The 21,011-nt window shown below is 42.2% G+C and overlaps 1 protein-coding gene across 2 annotated transcripts in view; it reads right to left on the reverse strand.

The window, feature by feature from the left end:
• The window catches only part of ARCN1 (archain 1), a 33,234-nt gene extending 12,802 nt beyond the window's left edge, over positions 1–20,432 (reverse strand). Inside the window, exons 1-6 of one of the 2 annotated variants that reach the window (XM_059707741.1) lie at positions 20,280–20,431; positions 6,292–6,397; positions 4,578–4,841; positions 2,263–2,442; positions 1,924–2,129; positions 762–926 (exon numbers count right to left, since the gene is read on the reverse strand). In XM_059707741.1, the coding sequence (XP_059563724.1) occupies positions 762–926; positions 1,924–2,129; positions 2,263–2,442; positions 4,578–4,775 (749 nt within the window). In that variant the 5' untranslated portion in view covers positions 4,776–4,841; positions 6,292–6,397; positions 20,280–20,431. Of the gene's footprint in view, positions 1–761; positions 927–1,923; positions 2,130–2,262; positions 2,443–4,577; positions 4,842–6,291; positions 6,398–20,279 lie in introns of both variants that reach the window. The other variant, XM_059707740.1, reaches the window with a different exon arrangement.
• Between the last annotated feature and the right edge of the window lie 579 nt (positions 20,433–21,011).

Raw genomic sequence — 21,011 nt, forward strand, 5'->3', positions numbered from 1 at the left:
TTTTACATAACCTTTGTACTGTTAATAACTTCACACATTTATACTGGTACAATACTTTTACCTAAAGAACTATCTATATGCCAATTTAGTCCTAATTGACCTAATGATGTCCTTTAAGTAGTAGTACAAGATCCAGTTTATGGTAAGGCAATGCATTTCGATGTCGTCTCTGGAGCTTCAAATTAAGGAAATTCTTGTCTCCAAAATAATCAAGTGAAAAAAGCAACTGGAAAATGTCTTGTACGCTATCACTTACATATAAAAAGGAGAAAACAGACTATACACAGTATTTTTGTTCATCTATATATAATCTATTCTCCTCAGAAAGATAACACACAAAAAAATAGGTAAGCCCTAGCTGGTTTGGCTCAGTGGAAAGAGCGTCGGCCTGCGGACTGAAGGGTCCTGAGTTTGATTCAGGTCTAGGGCACATGCCCGGGTTGCGGGCTCCTCCGGTGGGGGGGCATGCAACAGGGTATGTGCCTTGACGGAGAATTGAACCTCGATTCAGTGACTCAACCACTGAGCCACATCCACCGGGCAAAAGGTAACTTTTAAACTTCACTGAAAAGAGAAGAGTCCCTAATCATGGTTAAAGTATACAAAAAAATAATAATAATAAAAAAGACTTCATGTTAATAACCTAGAATATACTCTAGGTAAGTCTTTTAAATCTGAAAAAATTAAAAGAAAGAATTTACAGTCACTGAAATATTTTTAAACATTATGTGGTTGTTCTTACTGAAAAGGTTACTACTTACCTTTCCATGTTAATGGGTGGAACATACACTTTGGTGGATTCAGAGGTACGCTTGCCCATATTGGAGGACATGATAGTTTCACCTTCAGATTTCAATTTGTCCACAAAGTTATCTACTTCCTTTCCTTTGGCTCCAAGTTTCAAAGCCTTGCTGGGGCCTGAAGGCCTAAGTGGAAGAATACAAAATAAGAAAAGATATACACTTAATTTTAAAAAAACCACAATTAATTAAAAACCCTCTGTCTTTGAAGCTGTCCCTGAAGCTGATCTTTACGAGGAATGTGAAGAACTCAAGGGGAAAACCCAAGTGACCTGGTAGTTAGTAGACTAGACTATTCCCTGCCCGAACGGGCAGCTGAGTCACTATTAATATGTAAGCTTTAAGTACCTGAAGACCAAAGCCATACTTTTATAAGCAAGCATGATCTGATGAAAACGTCGTATCGTCCATCCAGGTAAAATACACCTGTATAGTAATAAACTTTTACATATAATTTCATGCAGTCACAAATTCTCCTTGAAATCCATTCATGAACTCCAGATCAAAAATCCACTTTCCTGCCCTGGCCGGTGCTGCTCAGCCCTCCCACCGAAGGGTCTATGGTTCAACTCCCTGTTAAGGGCACGTACCTGGGTTGCAGGTTCAACCCCCGGCCCCATTCAGGGATCATGCAGGAGGCAAGCAATCAATGTGTCTCTCTCACATTAATGTCTATCTGTCTGTCTGCCTCTCTCCCTCTCCATCCTTCCCCTCTCCCTCCCTTCACCCCTCTCTTGCCTCCTCCCTACCTCCCACTCTCTCTAACTATCAAAGGAAAATATATCCTCGGGTGAGAATTAGCTAAAAATAAATAAAAATAAAAATTTAAAACCCAAATTCCATAAACAGTTAAATTTCCCTCCTCTCCCAAAATAGGGCAACTCTCAGAGGAAACTGAGGTCATGGTATAACTTAGAAAAGAACTCTGTTTTGCACAAAAGGAAAACACCACATTCAGATTTCTCCTTTATCCCCATATAATGTAACAAATTCAGTATTACATCTTACTCCATCAAGTCACTCGTTATTTACAGCTTGCCTAAAAATCTGGTATCACTCCAAAAAAGACACACACAGCCTTCACCTGCCATTCTAGGGCTGCTGGTGATACCCTGGATTATACCTGGCTGGCGCAGGGGCCACTTTTGGTTTGTCAGTTTCAATGATGGTCTCTGTAATCATGGCAGCTGTGCTGCCTCCAGAGACTGTGGAACTCCCGAATCCCCCAAATCCTGGTGCTTTTTTGCCCTGTCTCTCTGCATCTCGTCGGGCCTGTTGCAATTCCTTTGCTTTACGCCGCATCTCAGCCTTGGCCTCACGTTCTTGAGTCTACGAAAAGAGACATAGGTATATGGATGTGGCTTTCAGTACAGTCTATACAACAAATAAAAACAGGAAAATCAGATAGTGAAGATGAAAGAAAGACAAACAAACTGGCAGTCCCAGAGGAGAAACTATTTACCTCTCTGACTGCTCTGAACACCTTCTCCTCGTGAGAATCCATTTCTGTGAAGGTTCTGATCTGTGCCAGGTTAACATTCTCCCGGTAGCCCAGGGCAACAATTTCATCAAAAGCAAATATCAAATCAAAACAGTGATCAGATATTTCATTCTCCTCTAAGGCTCGGCAATATTCAGGGATCTAATCATGGACAGCAATGGAAAAGAAAGATTATGAGCAGTTATGTTTTTCAGGTCTTACTTATTCTTTACACAAATTTCAATAAACCTGAATCCCTTCATTAACTCCTTCTAACTCTATTTTAAGCAAGATTCTGGCATAAAGTCTTTGTGTGTATTTATATCAATGTATTTTTTGTGTGTGCTTTAAAAGTGTATTCATACTTGATTTTATTGATTGTTTTGAGGATATGTATAGACATTTCCATTTGTACTCAATTCTTAACATAAGGAATCATGTAGTTGTGATTCTTTTCTAAACAGTTATTCCAGTAACTTTCCAGCTTAAAAATTGGAAGCTAATTTGCCTTAATAGAGTAGCAAGTACCCATATCTTCAAATGTTGATATGCTGTTACATCAAAGTCCCACTAATTCACAATTTAATATCATATACACTACACAGTCAAATTCAAATCTTTCCCAGCACATTAACAAAGTTATTAGGAAAGCTGGACTACCACATTGAAGATGTTACAGATGCACACAATTCTGACAAGGAGAGCCAAGATTAGGAGTGGTTTTCTTTAGGTAACAGTCCTACCAAAAACATGTGAATAGAATTTTAAATGTTCAAGACATATTAGCCCGGGCAGTGTGACTCAGTGGTTGAGCATCGACTCACACACCAGGAGGTTGCTGGTTCGATTCTGGGGTTTCGGGCTCCATCCCAAGTACAGTGTGTGTAGGAGGCAGCCAATACATGTTGATGTTTGTACCAAAAAACAACCAGCAAATGATTTCACCTTTTTCAAAAAAAGCATTTACACTTAAAAAAATTGGACGAGGTAGAAGTCCCTCCTTAAAAAAAAAAAAAAATATATATATATATATATATATATATATATGTGTGTGTGTGTGTGTGTGTGTGTGTGTGTGTGTATACATATATTAAATATATTTTATTGCTTTTTCACAGAGAGGGAAGGAGAGGGACAGAGAGTTAGAAATATCGATGAGAGAGAAACATTGATCAGCTGCCTCCTATACACACCCTACTGGGGATGCGCCCGCAACCAGGGTACATGCCCTTGACCGGAATCGAACCCAGGACCCTTGAGTCCGCAGGCCAACGCTCTATCCACTGAGCCAAACTGGCCAGGGCAGAAGTCCCTCCTTCTTAAAAAGTGTTTCTAGAGCTATTAAAAACTTGCATTGCCCTAACCGGTTTGGCTCAGTGGATAGTGTCGGCCTGCGGACTGAAGGGTTCCAGGTTCGATTCCGGTCAAGGGCATGTACCTTGGTTGCGGGCACATCCCCAGTGGGGAGTGTGCGGGAGGCAGCTGATTGATGTTTCTCTCTCACCGATGTTTCTAACTCTCTATCCCTCTCCCTTCCTCTCTGTAAAAAATCAACAAAACAAAACAAAACACTTGCATCTACAAAATAAGTGATAAAAATATCCCTCTGGATTGTGCAAGAAGGGAAGACAGGAACCCTGATGAGACAGGGTATATGACATTAACCAGCCCTGGCTTCTTTCTCTCCTGCTTCATCCGAGGCTGGGCTCTCCCGGTTTCCTGCAGGTAGATTTTCTTTAGGTTGCTGGTCAGCCACTTCGGCCAGTTACCCCGTTGCCCCCCTTTCCCTTTGTTAGCACTTTTTTGTCTGCGGATTTATCCTTTCCTGCTGCCACGTTTGGCTTCATTTCCGCTTTTGCAGGAGTAGGTTTAGCTGACAAGCTCGCTGACCTCTTTCTGGGCTCTTCCTTCGCCACACGTCAGCAAAGCTGACCTTCCTCTTGGGTGTCATGGTGAGGGCCACGGCATGGGGAGAGCCTTTGCAAACCTGGGCTGCCTGGCCACTGGCAGTAAGTCTTATGTAAAGGACATTACCCCATAATTCAGCCAAACAAAGGCAGATTACAGTAACCACGTAAGAACTAGGAAAGGAAAGGAAAGTGCCCACATTCTCTTTTGGGAACCTATAGCCTATGAGGGCCCTCAGTAACTGTTGAATGAATAGAGCTGGTAGCAGTAAGCTGCTGGGAGGGGTGAGGGAGCATGGAGCATGCAATCAGTTGCTTTTGGTAAAAATAGTTTCACACAGAAAACTTAAAGCAAAAGACTGTAACCTACTATTACAGAAGGACTCTTACCACTCTTGAGAAGAGCCTGAGGGTTTCCAGATCTTCTAAGATGTTACTGTTTTTGGTAGTGATCAGTACCATGTACAGTTTCTCCATAGGCTGGTAGACATATCTTACACTCTCTGTTTCAACAAATGTATGTTGTTTTCCAGTGTTCATAAGCTTTGGAAAAGCTGCTAACAAGCCCTCAATGCGAGTTCGAGTCATCTCCACAAACTGTCGAGAAACAATAGCCTTTCCTGCTTTCGTGCAGACTGCTGCTGCCAACAGCACCTGTCAGTAACACACAAACAAATAAGTACTAATTAATTATTTCTTCACATCTGTTTTCTCAACATTCTTAGATCTTCCATAGAATGACATACTCAGTTATTTACTGGCATAACTACTATTAGAATGACTTTCAAACTCTACTTCATAGTTCTTTTAATTATAGTAATTCACAAGACAAAGCTAAAGTAGAGGAAAATGAAGCTATTATTCCTATATTTCAATAATATACCTAAAGCAAACTTAGTAAAGAAATAATTTTTTCCAAACTATAAATACATTAACGGGCTTCCTGTGACTCTAGAACTGGGCTGCTCTCTGCTTGGGCAGGCTCGTAAAGAATAGTTTAGCCCTGGCTGGGTAGCTCAGTTAGTTACAGCATCACCCAGCTACACAAAGGTTGCAGGTTTGATCCCTGATCAGGGCACATACAAGAATCAACCAATGAATGCATAAATAAATCAAACAACAAAACAATGATTCTCTCCCCCTTCCTCCCTCTCTCTAAAATCAATACATTAAAAAATTTTTTTGCTCTAACCGGTTTGGCTCAGTGGATAGAGCGTCGGCCTGCAGACTGAAAGGTCCCAGGTTCGATTCTGGTCAAGGGCATGTACCTTGGTTGCGGGCAACATCCCCAGTGGGGGTGTGCAGGAGGCAGCTGATCAATGTTTCTCTCTCATCAATGTTTCTAACTCTCTATCCCTCTCCCTTCCTCTCTGTAAAAAAATCAATAAAATATATATTTAAAAAAATTTTTTTTTAAAGAATAGCTTGAACTTTTTCTAAGAACAGAGATTTCCACAGCCAAAACAGAGGTCTGATCACACAGACTAAAGGTTTATAAGAAGACCCTGTGCCGAGACCGGTTTGGCTCAGTGGATAGAGCGTCGACCTGCGGACTGAAAGGTCCCAGGTTCGATTCCGGTCAAGGGCATGTATCTGGGTTGCGGGCACATCCCCAGTAGGAGATGTGCAGGAGGCAGCTGGTCGATGTTTCTCTTTCATCGATGTTTCTAACTCTCTATCCCTCTCCCTTCCTCTCTGTAAAAAATCAATAAAATATATTTTAAAAAAAAAGAAGACCCTGGCCTTTGTTTTCATTTTTACCTAGAATATGGAACCAATCTAGCAAGTTTAAATTTATCTCCTGTTCTTTGATTAACTTTCCCATCCCACCCTACCCTACTCCAGATATGTAAACAATCTGTAAAATGAAAATCTAAATAACTCCATGTTCCACACAGGTCTTGTCACTGGGCAAAGATAAGACCAACAGCCTTTTTTTTGGAGTCTGGCATTTCATTAAACAAAACAAATAAAGCACCAAAGGAAGATGAGGAGAACTCTAATGCCATTGGTAGGGGATTAAGAAAATTAAGTACAATGTTTACAGTTTTTCAGTGAGGGAACCCAAGAATTCACAAGTACAAGTAACAAAAAGATTATTTACACATTAGGGAAGAAGCCTCAATGCTAAGATACGACCACTGAAATGTCAACATCCTACTGGTGAGGCTTCCCAGCTTTACAGAAACCTGTCTTGTACAGGTGAGGAGCTTGAAGAAAAAACAAGTTAGTTATTTCAAATAAATATTCTTATAGTTTCAATACATCAATACAGTTTTATAATAACCAAAGGAGAACATGTCCTTATTTATCAATTAGGCTATTTAGGAAATAATTACCATCATGCTTTACTGTATTTCCAAGCAGCTAAGTAAAATAATTTATATTGGAAAAGTGATTGTTATCTTGTATAAATATTTCCCTCTACTGACAGATTTTTATTTTTACTGATTGATTTACCTCCAATCAACTGTCCTGCCCTAGCCGGTTTGGCTCAGTGGATAGCACGTCAGCCCATGGACAGAAAGGTCCCAGGTTTCATTCCTGGGCACATCCTCCGTTTCAGGCTCCATCCCCAGCCCTGGTCAGGGCACATGCAGAGGCAACCAAAATAACGGATCTCTCTCACATCAATGTTTCTCTCTCTGTCACTCCCCTTCCCACTCTGTCTTAAACAAAACAAAACAAAAAAACAATGGAATATATCCTTGGGTGAGGATTAACAAAAAATATAAATAAATAAAAATTATACAAAAATTTTAATTGAGTCCTGGCCAGTGTTGATAAGTGGTTAGAGCATCAGCCTTGGCTTTGATTCCTGGTCAAGGGCATGTACCTGGGTTGCAGGTTCGTTTCCAGCCCCAGTCGGGGTGTATGTTGGAGACAACTAATGCATGAGTCTGTCTCACATAAATGTCTCTCTCTCTCTTTCTCTCTCTTCCTCCTTCCCTTTCCCTCAATGGAAAAAATATCCTCGGGTGAGAATTAACAAAAAATAAAAAATTTTAGCCCAAACCGGTTTGGCTCAGTGGATAGAGCGTTGGCCTGCAGACTCAAGGGTCCCGGGTTCGATTCCGGTCAGGGGCATGTACCTTGGTTGCGGGCATATCCCCAGCGGGGAGTGTGCAGGAGGCAGCTGATCGATGTTTCTCTCTCATCGATGTTTCTAACTCTCTATCCCCCTCCCTTCCTCTCTGTAAAAAATCAGTAAAATATATTTAAAAAAAAAATTTTAATTTACAAATAATTACTTTTTTCCATTCTTATATTCATGAAAAAAATGTATCCAAATTCTTCACAAGCATCACCTTCATAATCACCAGGTCCACTTCTTGAATTACCACTTTTCTAGAATTTTTATATAAAACATGTATCTATCAGTGTTTTTTTCTTTTATTTTTTTCCTTTTGTCTAAAGTTTTACATATGTCTCCTTTTTCCCCAACTGACACCCCTCCACCCAGCCATTCCCACCCCGGGCAAGCCCCCAGTGTCTGTGTCCATTGGTTATGCTAATATGCATGCATACAAGTCCTTTGGTTGCTCTCTAACCCCTCCTCCGCTACCATTTGTCTCTAGATCTATCTATTCTTGTTCATCAGTTTATGTTGATCATTATATTCCACATATGAGTGAGATCATGTGAAATTTATCTTTCTCCGACTGGCTTATTTCGCTTAGCATAATGTTCTCCAGTTCCATCCATGTTGTTGCAAATGTTAAAAGTTCCTTCTTGCCCTGGCCGGTTTGGCTCAGTGGATGGAGCGTTGGCCTGCAGACTGAAGGGTCCCAGGTTTGATTCCAGTCGAGGGCATGTACCTTGGTTGCGGGCACATCCCCAGTGGGGGCTGTGCAGGAGGCAGCTGATCGATGTTTCTCTCTCATCGATGTTTCTAGCTCTCTATCCCTCTCCCTTCCTCTCTGTAAAAAATCAATAAAATATATATATATTTTTTTAAAGTTCCTTCTTTTTTATAGCAGCGTAGTATTCCATTGTACGGAGTACCACTGTTTTTTAATCCACTTATCTGCTGATGGGCACTTAGGCTGTTTCCAAATCTTAGCTATTGTAAATTGTGCTGCTATGAACACAGGGGTGCATATATCCTTTCTGATTGGTGTTTCTGGTTTCTTGGGATATAGTCCTAGGAGTGGGATAAGTAAGTTTTAAAATACTTTAAGAATACATTTTTTTTTTGTTTTGTTTTGTTTTTTTTTTCTTTTTTTTTTCCTTTCTTTTTTTTTTTTTTAAATCTTTATTGTTCAGATTATTACATTTGTTCCTTTTTTTTTCCCCCCATAACTCCCCTCCTCCCAGTTCCCGCCCCACCCTCCGCCCTCACTCCCCACCCACTGTCCTCATCCATAGGTGCACGATTTTTGTCCAGTCTCTTCCCACATCTCCCACACCCCTTTCCCCCCCAAGAATAGTCAGTCCATTCCCTTTCTATGTCCCTGATTCTATTATAATCAACAGTTCATTCTGTTCATCAGATTATTTATTCACTTGATTCTTAGATTCACTTGTTGATAGATGCATATTTGTTGTTCATAATTTGTATCTTTACCTTTTTCTTCCTCTTCCTCTTCTTAAAGGATACCTTTCAGCATTTCATATAATCCTGGTTTGGTGGTGATGAACTCCTTTAGCTTTTCCTTATCTGTGAAGCTCTTTATCTGACCTTCAATTCTGAATGATAGCTTTGCTGGATAAAGTAATCTTGGTTGTAGTTTCTTGGTATTCATCACTTTGAATATTTCTTGCCACTCCCTTCTGGCCTGCAAAGTTTCTGTTGAGAAATCAGCTGACAGTCGTATGGGTATTCCCTTGTAGGTAACTGAGTTACTTTCTCTTGCTGTTTTTAAGATTCTCTCTTTATCTTTTGCTCTTGGCATTTTAATTATGATGTGTCTTGGTGTGGTCCTCTTTGGATTCCTTTTGTTTGGGATTCTCCGCGCTTCTTGGACCTGTAAGTCCATTTCTTTCACCAGGTGGGGGAAGTTTTCTGTCATTATTTCTTCAAATAGGTTTTCAATATCTTGCTCTCTCTCATCTTCTGGCACCCCTATAATTCTGATGTTGGTACGCTTGAAGCTGTCCCAGAGGCTCCTTACACTATCCTCGCATTTTTGGATTCTTTTTTCATTTTGCTTTTCCCGTTGGATGTTTTTTGCTTCCTCGCAATTCAAATCATTGACTTGATTCTTGCGCTCCTCTGGTCTGCTGTCGGGCGTCTGTTTAATATTCGTTATTTCAGACCGTGTGTGCTTAATTTCTAGTTGGTTCCCCAATATAAGATCGAGGGTCTTATTAGTTTTCGTGTAGATCTCATTAAGTCTATCGGCAGCTTCTAAACAGTTCTTGAGAGACCTTAAAAGTGTGGTTCTGAACTCTATTTCTTCCATTGACAATTTTGTCCTGTTTCTTTGTCTCCGCATTTTGTTATGCTTCTTTGGTGCACCCCCTAGTGGTCTTTGTTCGCAGTCTTCAAGAATACATTTGACTGTCTGTGCTACACTCCTAAAAGTTTATATATTCCAATGAACAAAAACTTTTCTTAATATTCTCATCAGGAAAATGGAAGAATGCTCAGATATTTAGGATAAGCTCACATTGGTTTCTCCTTTTCCCAACAATTAAGTAAATCAGAATAGTCTTCTGAATTTGCAAAGAACCACTTTGATATACCAGAAAAACCAAATGACTGGGAGTGAGAAGACTGGATTCTAGTTTTTGTTGTTCTACTTACTGTCTGACCTTAAGTTATTCAACTTCTCTTAGCCTCAGTTTCTTCGCCTATAAAATGGAGCATCATCTAACTACCTTCCTAACAAGCTATTATGAGGGCCAAATGAATATGATGAAACCATAAGCCAAAGTATTATACAACTTATATCACATATTCACAATGTAAAATAGCACCATTACTAATAATAAACTTGCCAAGAAATGCATTTCATTAAAAAAAATTATGTCACTTCAAGGCAACAAATTTTTACTTTTATGGGTTTGTCGATATTTTGATATTCGAATAATGGACACAGACTCCCTACAAAATTTTACTCAAAATTTCTGGGAATTCATAGATCCTCTAAAACAGTAATTCTCAAATGGCCCATAGAGAATCACTTTATGCAATGAGAAACAGTACTAATAAATGAGAGCTTATTGTAAATGTAATCCTTGTAAGGGCCAGCCCTACACACACACACACACACAGCTGAGAACTACAATCCTAGGAAGTTATGGTCCCCTAACTTAGGTTTTGAAGGAATAAAATAAGTCCCTGTGCTTTAAAAAACAAACGAACAAATGTTTTTAATTGATTTTTAGAGCCAGAGGAAGAGAGAGGGAGAGAGAGAGAAACACTGGATCGGCTGCCTCCTGCACACCCCTTACTAGGGATTGAGCTCACAACCTGGGCATGTGCTCTGACCTGGAATCAAACTGGTGACCTCTTAGTGCATGGGATGACACTCAACCAACTGAGACACACCGACCAGGGAATAAGTCCCTATTAAGTAAGGATACTAACCATAGCACAACTTAAGTACATAAAATCAAATGTCTATCTAGAGAAAGTACTGCTTAGATTGAACCCTCAGACATATATTAGTATGCTGGTTAAATAAAAAGGCCATATCTAAAATATCCTATCCTATCTAATAAAGAGTGGATATGCTAATTGATCCTCATGCCATTGCAAAGATGGCAGCACCCACAGCCAATGAGGGAATATGCTGACTGCCCCACCCTCAAAGATGGTAGTTCCCACAGCCAATAAGGAGGGAATATGCTAATTGACTGCCACGTCCTCAAAGATGGCGGCACCCACAGCCACAAGATGGCTGGCAAGGGAGGGCAGTTGGGGGCGACCAGGCCAGCAGGGGTGGCAGTTGAGGGCAACTGGGCCTGCAGGGAGGGCAGTTGGGGGGATCAGGTTGGCAGGGGAGGGCAGTTGGGGGCTATCGGACTATCAGGGGAGTGGTTAGGGCAGGGGTGGGCAAACTTTTTGACTCGAGGGCCACAATGGGTTCTTAAACTGGACCGGAGGGCCAGAACAAAAGCATGGATGGAGTGTTTGTGTGAACTGATATAAATTCAAAGTAAATATCATTACATAAAAGGGTATGGTCTTTTTTTTTTTTTTTTTTTAGTTTTATTCATTTCAAATGGGCCGGATTCGGCCCGCGGGCCGCAGTTTGCCCACGGCTGGGCTAGGGGGTGATCAGGTTGGTAGGCAGAAGCGGTTAGGGGCAATCAGGCAAGCAGGCAGGCGAGCGGTTGGGAGCCAGCAGTCCCAGATTGTGAGAGGGATGTCCGACTGCCACAGGGATTGGGCCTAAACTGGCAGTCGGACATCCCCTGAGGGGTCCCAGATTGGAGAGGGTGCAGGCTGGGCTGAGGTACCCCCACCCCCGCCAGTGCACGAATTTTGTGCACCAGGCCTCTAGTCTAATAATAATCCTGTTAGAAACAATGTTGCCTGGCTGGGGTGGCTCAGTGGTTGAACGTCATCTATGAACCAATAGGTCACGGTTCAATTCCTGGTCATGGTGCATGCCAGGGTTGTGGGCTCGATCCCGGGTGAGGGGTGTGCCGATTGATGATTCTCATCATTGATGTTTCTGTCTATCTCTTTCTCTCCCCCTTCATCTCTGAAATCAATAAAATATATACATTTTTTAAAAAGGTGTTTCTATCTCTCTACTCCTCTCTCTAAAATCAATTAAAAAATATTTAGCCAAAGCCGGTTTGGCTCAGTGGATAGAGCATCGGCCTGCGGACTGAGGGGTCCCAGGTTCGATTCCGGTTAAGGGCATGTACCTGAGTTGCGGGCACATCCCCAGTGGGAGATGTGCAGGAGGCAGCTGATCGATGTTTCTCTCTCATTGATGTTTCTGACTCTCTATCTCTCTCCCTTCCTCTCTGTAAAAAAATCAATAAAATATATTAAAAAAAAAGAGAGAGAAACAATGTTGTAGGTTTCAGGGTAGTTCTTCAGTAGCCAGAATTAAAAATGCCTCCATACCATACAGACAGAATTTAGATAAAAAATAACATCACTGCCAACATAAAAGGGAAAAAGGAACAAAAGGCAACCTATAACCAGAAAGTAGTATGCTATGGAAAGGGGCAATTCATCCACTTTGTTTTATTGGGAATTTCACTTTAGCAATACTATTAGAACGAACTAAATATTTATTGAACAGCTACTATACACACTAGATGTTCTTTGAGAATATTAAGAGGAACTAGCTTGGTATTCTATCCTCATCTTACATAAAAAAATTTTTTAAATCGTCACCAGAAGATATTTTTTTTACTGATGTGGGGGAGGGGAGAGAAACATCAATTGGTTGCCTCCCGAACATGACCAGGGATGGAACCCACAACCTAGGTATGTCCCCTGACGGGGATTCAAACCTGCAACTCAACCTTTTTGTGTATGGGAGGAAGTTCCAACAACTACGCCACCTGGCCAGGGCTATAAAAAATTTTAAATTCAAATTTTCTATTAAAATTTTCATAACTAATTAGCATCATAACAGATGTTAATTAGACCTGTGATAATTTCCCAAAATATATAAATATTGAAACATTACATTGTACACCCAAAACGAGTATGTTATATCTCAATAATAAAAAAAAAAGCCTAATAGGGATAAGATAAACCTAAAAAACTGTAATACTAGGTAGGCAGACTGTCAAGTAACGTGCTATGTGAATTCAGAGGAGGAAGAGAGTACTTCAAAATGGTAAGATCAGGGATGACTTGATAGAAGAAATAGCATTTAAACTATGCTTGATGAATTGAGGGAACAGTATGGGCAAAAAAGTAGGTTCTAAGCAGAAAAACTCTGAAACTCTCTTTGGGTCATTCCTTTATCCACATACAAGCAAAATAAGGCTCCCAAAGTAAGACCAAAATGCTCCCCCACTAAGTATGACTTTAAACCTTGAAACACCCAAGACACCACATACCACAATTACAGGGTCCATGAAGCTTTAAGTTTTCTATTTACTGAGTTATGCATGGCTGGAAGGTATGGTCCTCTCTAAACAAGATAAATTTAACCTATTCTAAATTAATATTCATTTTCTTAAATGCTTTGAAGTAATAAAACTCCTCTTCACATAAATGTTTACCTATGTTTAATAATTATTATAATACTAGAGGCCCAGTGCACAAAATTCGTGCACGAAGGGGGGATTCCCTCAGCCCAACCCGCACCCTCTCCAATAGGGGACCCCTTGGGGGACGTCCAACTGCTGATTTAGGCCCGAAAACTGGCAGTTGGGCATCCCCCTCGCAATCTGGGACCGCTGGCTCCTAACTGCTCACCTGCCTGCCTGCCTGATCGCCCCTAACTGGCCTCCCTGCCGGCCTGGTTGCCCCCAACTGCCCTCCCCTGCCAGCCTGATCTTGCCCCCAATGGCCCTCCCCTCCCGGCATGATCTCACCCACAACTGCCCCCCCCCCCCTTTTCAGGCCTGATCTCACCCCCAACTGCCCTCCTCTGCTGGTCAATTTGGTTCTGATTGGTCGGTTTCAATGCCAGTCAGCGTCAAAAGCTCCACCTCCTAGGTAGCCATTGGCTCCCCACAGCACCCAGATTTGGTTCTGACTGGTCGGTTTCTATGCCAGTCAGCATGAGAAGCTCCCCTCCTAGGCAGCCATTGGTTCTTCACAGCACCCACATTTGGTTCTGATTGGTCAGTTCCTATGCCAGTCAGCATCTCCGGCCTGATCAGAGAGGCAGTGGGGCTGAACATCAGCCCCTCCAGGCTGGGAGAGAAAGAAAGGCCTGGCTGCTGGCAAAGCCTGGAAAGAAAGAGAAAGAGAAAGAGAAAGAGAGAGGCAAGTACTGATCAACAGCTGCCACTGAGGCTGCGGATCAGACCCTGACTCTCTCTCTGGGTCTCAGCACCCTGGGCAGTCAGTGCTGGGTCACCACAGCAGTCCAGTGCTGACTGAAGGACTTCCCGGTTGGTCAGCCTTCCCTCCTGATTGGTCGTTACAACCCTGGGCTTTTATATATTAGGATACAGTATAAAAATATATAGTACACGCTAAAAGGTAAATTAATGTTTCCTACTATAACTTGATCTGATTTTCTTTGGGGAAGACTATGATTCCCATAAAATTGTTTCACTTATTGTTTACATTTTGGGAAAAGAAGATTTACACTTATAAGAAACTTTCAAGAGCCCTTGATTGTTTTAAAGATGGAAAAAATCTAGATCACAGAAGTTAAATGATCTCTGCAGGATGGTTAAAAGAAATTCTCCTCGCCCGGCCAGTGTAGCTCAATAATTGAGCAGCAACCCACTAACCAGGAGGTCACGGTTCAATCCCGGTAAGGGCACATGCCCAGGTGTGGGCTCAATCCCCAGTAGGGAGGCGTGCAGGAAGCAGCCTATCAATAATTCTCTCTCATAATTGATGTTTCTGCTATTCCTTTCTCTCTGAAATCAATAAAAATGTATTTTTAAAAAATCCTACATTGAGTTGAGCTTTGTCAAACAGCTTTTCTCTTTATACAATGGTGTGTGTTTGCTAGTCCTTTGTTTTTGGATTAAATAACAACTCTCTCCTACCCAGACTTAACTATATGGATCAGAAAGTTCCTTGAGTAAAGAAACAAGGAGAATTAGGTTTCTGTTCTGCTCTGCTACTAATTATATGACCTTGAATAAGTCACTTAATTGCTTCTTGAAATATCCCTAAATTAGAGGTTAGCTTATATGAAATCTAACATGCCTTTGCATCCTTAACATTCTAAAAATCTGAGTATTTGAAAACTTCACAGCAACAGAAAATGTACAATATCTCCACTTCACACCCATTGCTCTAATAGTAACTACTTTGGAACCTATTTTACATTAATGTTAAGCTGCTAGATGGCAAATTGCCTAACCAAAACAAATCATGTGTATTTGAATAGTATTTGTGTGGGACAGAGATAGGTGCCTATCATCCCTTCATCCCTACCAATAATAGCGGTCCAAGAATAACAGGTAGTAATTCATCATAAATATATGCACAATTCGCTAAAGAAAAATGTCAAGGACATTCTCCAACCCCTTGCTTCAGTATTCCTCATTTCCAGAATTAAGTAGCCACTTTTTCCATCATAATTCATGATCATATTAAGGATAGTGGAGGACCATTTTATCTTTGTATGAAGTAATCACAGATTTAAAAAAAGAAGGGAAGATTAAAATAAAATCCAGACCATATACAAAACCTATAACTTGAAAATTCACTCAGTGAGAGTTTTAAGCTAATCACAAGTTTTTGTTCTGAAACAAAAGCTTGTAGAGGACAAAAATAAAAGGACATCATTCTTAGCTTCTATAGTGAACTTCCTATTTGAAGAATAAATAAATGGCAAATCAGTAGAAACTCAAAAAAATCGCTTTCATTTTTTGTTGTCCTCTCAAACAATAAAAAAAGATACATCAAGAATACAATAGCTGTGCAGTTGCTGTATTATAAATGAAAAAGAGGGGAGAAAGCAATAATCCCCTAATTGGGAACAGTTATTACTGTACAGGATTTCAGTTTCTTCCCCATCATGTGTAGGTCAATCATACAAACCCAAATCTATGTATCTTTTTTTTTTTTTAAATATACTTTTATTGATTTCAGAGAGGAAGAAGAGGGGGAGACAGAGAGAAACATGCATGATGAGAGAGAATCATGGCTCGGCTGCCTCCTGCAAGTCCCCCACTGGGGACCGAGCCCACAACCCAGGCATGTGCCCTTGATCGGAATTAAACCTGGGACCTTTCAGTTCGCAGGCCGACGCTCTATCCACTGAGCCAAACTGGCTAGGGCAACAAATCTAGCTTTCTAATAACTTTTGGGAACCGAACTTTATGTGATCACTTTTACTTAACGTGGACACTATAGTAAGTTTACTCAATGCCTATACTTAAATAAGAAAAAACAGCACTCTGTAGAAAAGCAAATATTTTACAGATTGGTGCTACGATGAGACTTAATATCAAGTTCACTAAGAAAAAAATGACTATAATACTTTACAAATGTTAAGAAAATAAGAACATGTTCTGATTAATTTGCAGAAAACTAGGAAAAAAGATGCCCTTTTTATACTTCTATTTCTTTTTTTATAACAAGGTCATCATAAGCCATGTGTTTTTGCATTTGTTCATTTATTTCTCTACTAGGACTTTACAGCATAGGATGTTTTGTACCAATTTCAGTGACTAAAGCCAAAGGAAATCTATTTTTATTATTTATTTCAGAGAGAAAGGGAGAGAGAGAGAGAGAAACATCAATGATGAGAGAGAATCACTGATCAACTGCCTCCAGCACATCTCACACTAGGGATCTAGCAGCAAGTCGGGCATGTACCTTGACCAGGAATTGAACTGTGACCTCCTGGTTCATAATGCTCAACCACTGAGCGACCCAGCTTGGCAAAATAAATTTTTTTTTTCATAAATCAACTGGTATCAATAAAAGACTTAAATATAAGTCAAAAAACCATAAAAATCCTAGAAGGAACTATAGGCAGCAAAATCTCAGACATCTCTCATAGCAATATGTTTACGAATACATTTCCTAGGGCAGTGGTCAGCCAACTGCAGCTCGCAAGCCACATGCGGCTCTTTGGCCCCTTTAGTGTGACTCCTCCACAAAATACCACGGCGCGCATGTACAGTGCGATTGAAACTTCATGGCCCATGCACAGAAGTCAGTATTTTGTGGAAGAGCCACACTCAAGGGGCCAAAGAGCCGCATGTGGCTCGCAAGCCGCAGTTTGCCAACCACTGTCCAAGGGCAAAGGAAACTAAGGAGAAAATAAACAAATGGGTCTACATCTATATAAAAGGGTTCTGCACAGCAAAAGAAGCCATCACCAAAACGAAAAGGGAGCCCACTGTATGGGAGAAGTATTTGGCAATGATACATCTGATAAAGGGTCAATACCCAAAATATATAAGGAACTCATACACCTTAACAAAAGGAAGACAATCCAATAAAAAAAATGGGCAAAGGACCTAAATAGACACTTCTCCAAAGTGGACATACAGAAGGCCAAGAGACATGAAAAAATACTCAAAAGTCACTGATCAGCAGTGAAACACAAATCAAAACAACAATGAGGTATCACTTCACACCTGTCAGAATGGCTATCATCAAATAATCAACAAATGACAAGTGCTGGCGAGGATGTGGAGAAAAAAGGAACCCTCCTGCACTGCTGGTGGGAATGCAGACTGGTGCAGCCATTGTGGAGAACAGTATGGAGTTTCCTCAAAAAATTAAATATGGAACTCCCATTTGACCCAGTAATCCCACTTCTAGAAATATATACTAAGAGACCCAAAGCACCAATCAGACAGAATGTATGCACCCTTGTGTTCATAGCAGCACAATTCACAATAGCTAAGATCTGAAAACAGCCCACAGGCCCATCAGCAGACGAGTGGATAAAAACGTTGGGGTATATTTACCTCATGGAATACTATGCAGCAGTAAAAGAGAAGGATCTCTTACCCTTTGAGACAGCATGGAGGGGCCTGGAGAGTATCATGCTGAGTGACATAAGCCAGTCAGAGAAAGACAAGTGTCACATGATCTCACTCACATGTGGAATCTAATGAACAAAATAAACTGATGAACGGAGTGGATCGAGAGACATGGAAGCAGGGAACAGAGTGCGGAATCTCAGAGGGAAGGCGGGGGAGGCTGTGAGTGGGAGGTGATCAATCAAAGACCTTGTATGCATATATGCATAACCAATGGACACAGACAATAGGGTGCTGAAGGCCTGGGGGGAGAGGGGGAACTGCAGGGGGTTCAAAGAGGGGAAAAAGGGCATATGTTATACCTTCAACAATAAAGAATTCTTAAAAATTAATCAACTGATGTCTACAACTTACTCTGAAATGCATTTTTTAAAAAGATGTATATAAAAATAGAGAAACATAAAATAAGAAGATGTATAAAGGAATGGATGATTAAATGTGTAATATAACAAGTATAATGAAATGTTAATTATAGAATCTAGCTGGTTATAAGGATGTTCACTATAAAATTCAACTCTTCTAGATACTTAAAATTTTTAAATAAAATGTTTGGGGGGAAATCAACTTTCACAAACAAGTTTTAGATCCAAAAAATATTATAAAATGTCACCTTATTTGGACATTTTTACTATCCAGGGATAACTTCGTAAAGGAATAGGATCCAAAAACATTACGCAGAAATAATAGTATTACAACTCAACAGAGCAGAATGTACTGAGATGCTGTTCTTCAGAATACACAAATCTTACGGTATCTAGTTCATACCAAGTCCCAAATAATTCAGAGACATATGCATATTTAAACATGACACAACTGTATGTATATGCACACGCGTCCAAATAACATGCAGTTTTTTGTTTTATGCTTTATCACCAACACCTAGAACTTTACCATCCCTTGATTATCAATGAACTAAAAATATAGCAGGTCTCCAAATAACATTGTTTCATTCTAGACTGTTTCATTAAAATGTTGATGAGATGCCATGAGAACCTAACTCCTGTTTATATCGAGGAGCTACAGTAAAACTGGTTTCTTTATGTCATTTCACCTCAAGTCCCAGAATCTATTGATGACATTAAGTGAGAAGTTACTGTACTAAGTGCCAAGAACGTTCCAACATCTTTTTGTAAAGATTTACCTTTACATATATAAATATATATATATGCTTTAATTTTTCTATTAAAATTAGAATATGCTCTAAAATGCCCTACAAATACAACCTGGATGTAAAAGAAGTTTAAAAATTATTATCCAAATACTGAGCCTCCTAGTGAAAATGAAAAGAGGAGATTTTGGAAATTTTTATGTCCAACAGTAAAGTCTTATGAGGCAAACCTGCTTGATGCAGTTTATATGCCTAAAGCTAAAAAAAAAAAAAAAAAAAGTTTCAGTGTTTAAAAGCCCAAGCATGAATTCCCCCATCCAGTCCCCATGTAAAAGGCTGTCGATAGGACTTAACATGATTGCACCGGATTGTACACCGTGCTCTCTTCAGTGTGTAGAAAGAGCCTTTAAGCAGCGGTTCCCAACCTGTGGGTCGCGATCCCTGAAAAGACATCCTGCATATCAGATATTTACATTACGATTCATAACAGTAGCAAAATTACAGTTATGAAGTAGCAACGAAAGTAATTTTATGGTTGGGGGTCACCAGAACATGAGGAACCGTATTAAAGGGTCGCGGCATTAGGAAGGTTGAGAACCACTGCTTAAAGCAAGTAATCTACTAACAAAAATGGAATAAAAAAGAAAAAGAACTCCCTACAAAAGACGGACATAAAAGTGCACTAAAAATGAATTACTAGCTCGTTGGGAACCGAAGCATTTCTCCCGCTCCGTGAAGGCCCGCACGCCCAGCAGCGGCCCCGCCCACGGCGGCTTCTGTCCGCACAGCGGCCGGGACAGCGGCGAGGCCTCCGGGGAGGGCAGGTCGCGGCCCCTCCGCACCCGGCCCGCCACACACCTGCGTCACCTGAGCCTCCCGCCCCCGGCCCCAGCCTGCGCGCCGCACCACCGCCCCGTCTCCCACCGCGGCGCCCCCGCGCCCCCTCCGCGCGACAGGCTCGGGGGCCTGCGCAGGTCTCGGGGACACTCGGGTCCGCAGAGTCGGGTCGAAGTGACGCCTTCCGTCCCGCCTCCTCCCTAGCGCGCCCGTGTGCCTCTTCGGAACAAACAAAAGGCGTCCCGGCGCCCACGGACACCGAGGAGGGAGGCGAGCCGGGGTCGGAGGGCAGGGAAGGCGGACACTGCCTGCCGAGCCCGGGCACCCACGGGCGGACGGGATGGGCGCGATGGCCGCGGCGCGGGGCCAGGGGGCACCCCTGGAGGCTCCCGCACACCCGACCCCGGCTCGCGGCAGAGGGGCCCGGGGTGCGGGAGGGGCGCGGGCCCCGCGACCGAGGCCGTGGAGTCGGGTCCGGGACCCCGGGGAGGTCGGGCCCAGGACTGCTTCCCGGGCGGCGGAGGAAGGCGGGTTCCAGGCCCGGGAGGGGTCGGGCCGGCGGGGCCTGGGCTCGGACCTACCATCCTGAGGACGCGGCTGCGCTCGCGGCGGCTCCGCGGGGCTGGGCTGGCGGGCTCGGCACGGGGCGCACCGGGAGACGGGACCTGCTGCCCCTGACAGGAGCCTCGGCCGCTTCACCCACTGCCAAGATGGCGGCCCTGAGCCACGTCTCCAACCGGAAGCGGAGCGGGTCAAAGGGCGGGGGGCGGGGCGCAGGACGGAGGCTTGGCCGGGGCCGCGAGCCGGGCGCCTGTCCCTCCCCTTTGTTAGCGCCCTCGCTTAGTCTATGAACCTCTTATCGTTTATAAACCTCTCACGACCATTATCTCATTTAATGTTGGAAGTAACCGGGTGCCAAGGGACTAGTGTCCAGAATATATAACGAGCTCTCACAACTCAACCACAAAGACAATCCAGTTTTCAAAAATCCTCCCCCGAGCCCCGGGGCGCAGGACAGCGGGCTGAGGGGGTCAATGGGCACAGAAAGGGGACGTGTGTGATACTTTAAACAACAAACTATTTTTTAAGTCCTCACCGGAGGCTATTTTTCCATTGATTTTTTAGAGTGGAAGAGAGAGGAAAAGACAGAGATATGGGTGTCTTATCTATTGGCTGCCTCCTGGGGAGTGGGGGGCGAGGTGGGGAGGCGCCTTGGGTCCACCGCGAGGAGCTAACCGACGACAGCGCCAAATAATCTGCGTATGGCCAATAAGCACGTAAAAGATGCTCAACAGCCTTAGGAAAATGCAAAT

This window comes from Myotis daubentonii, chromosome 9, assembly GCF_963259705.1.
Source record: "Myotis daubentonii chromosome 9, mMyoDau2.1, whole genome shotgun sequence".
NCBI lineage: Eukaryota > Metazoa > Chordata > Mammalia > Chiroptera > Vespertilionidae > Myotis > Myotis daubentonii.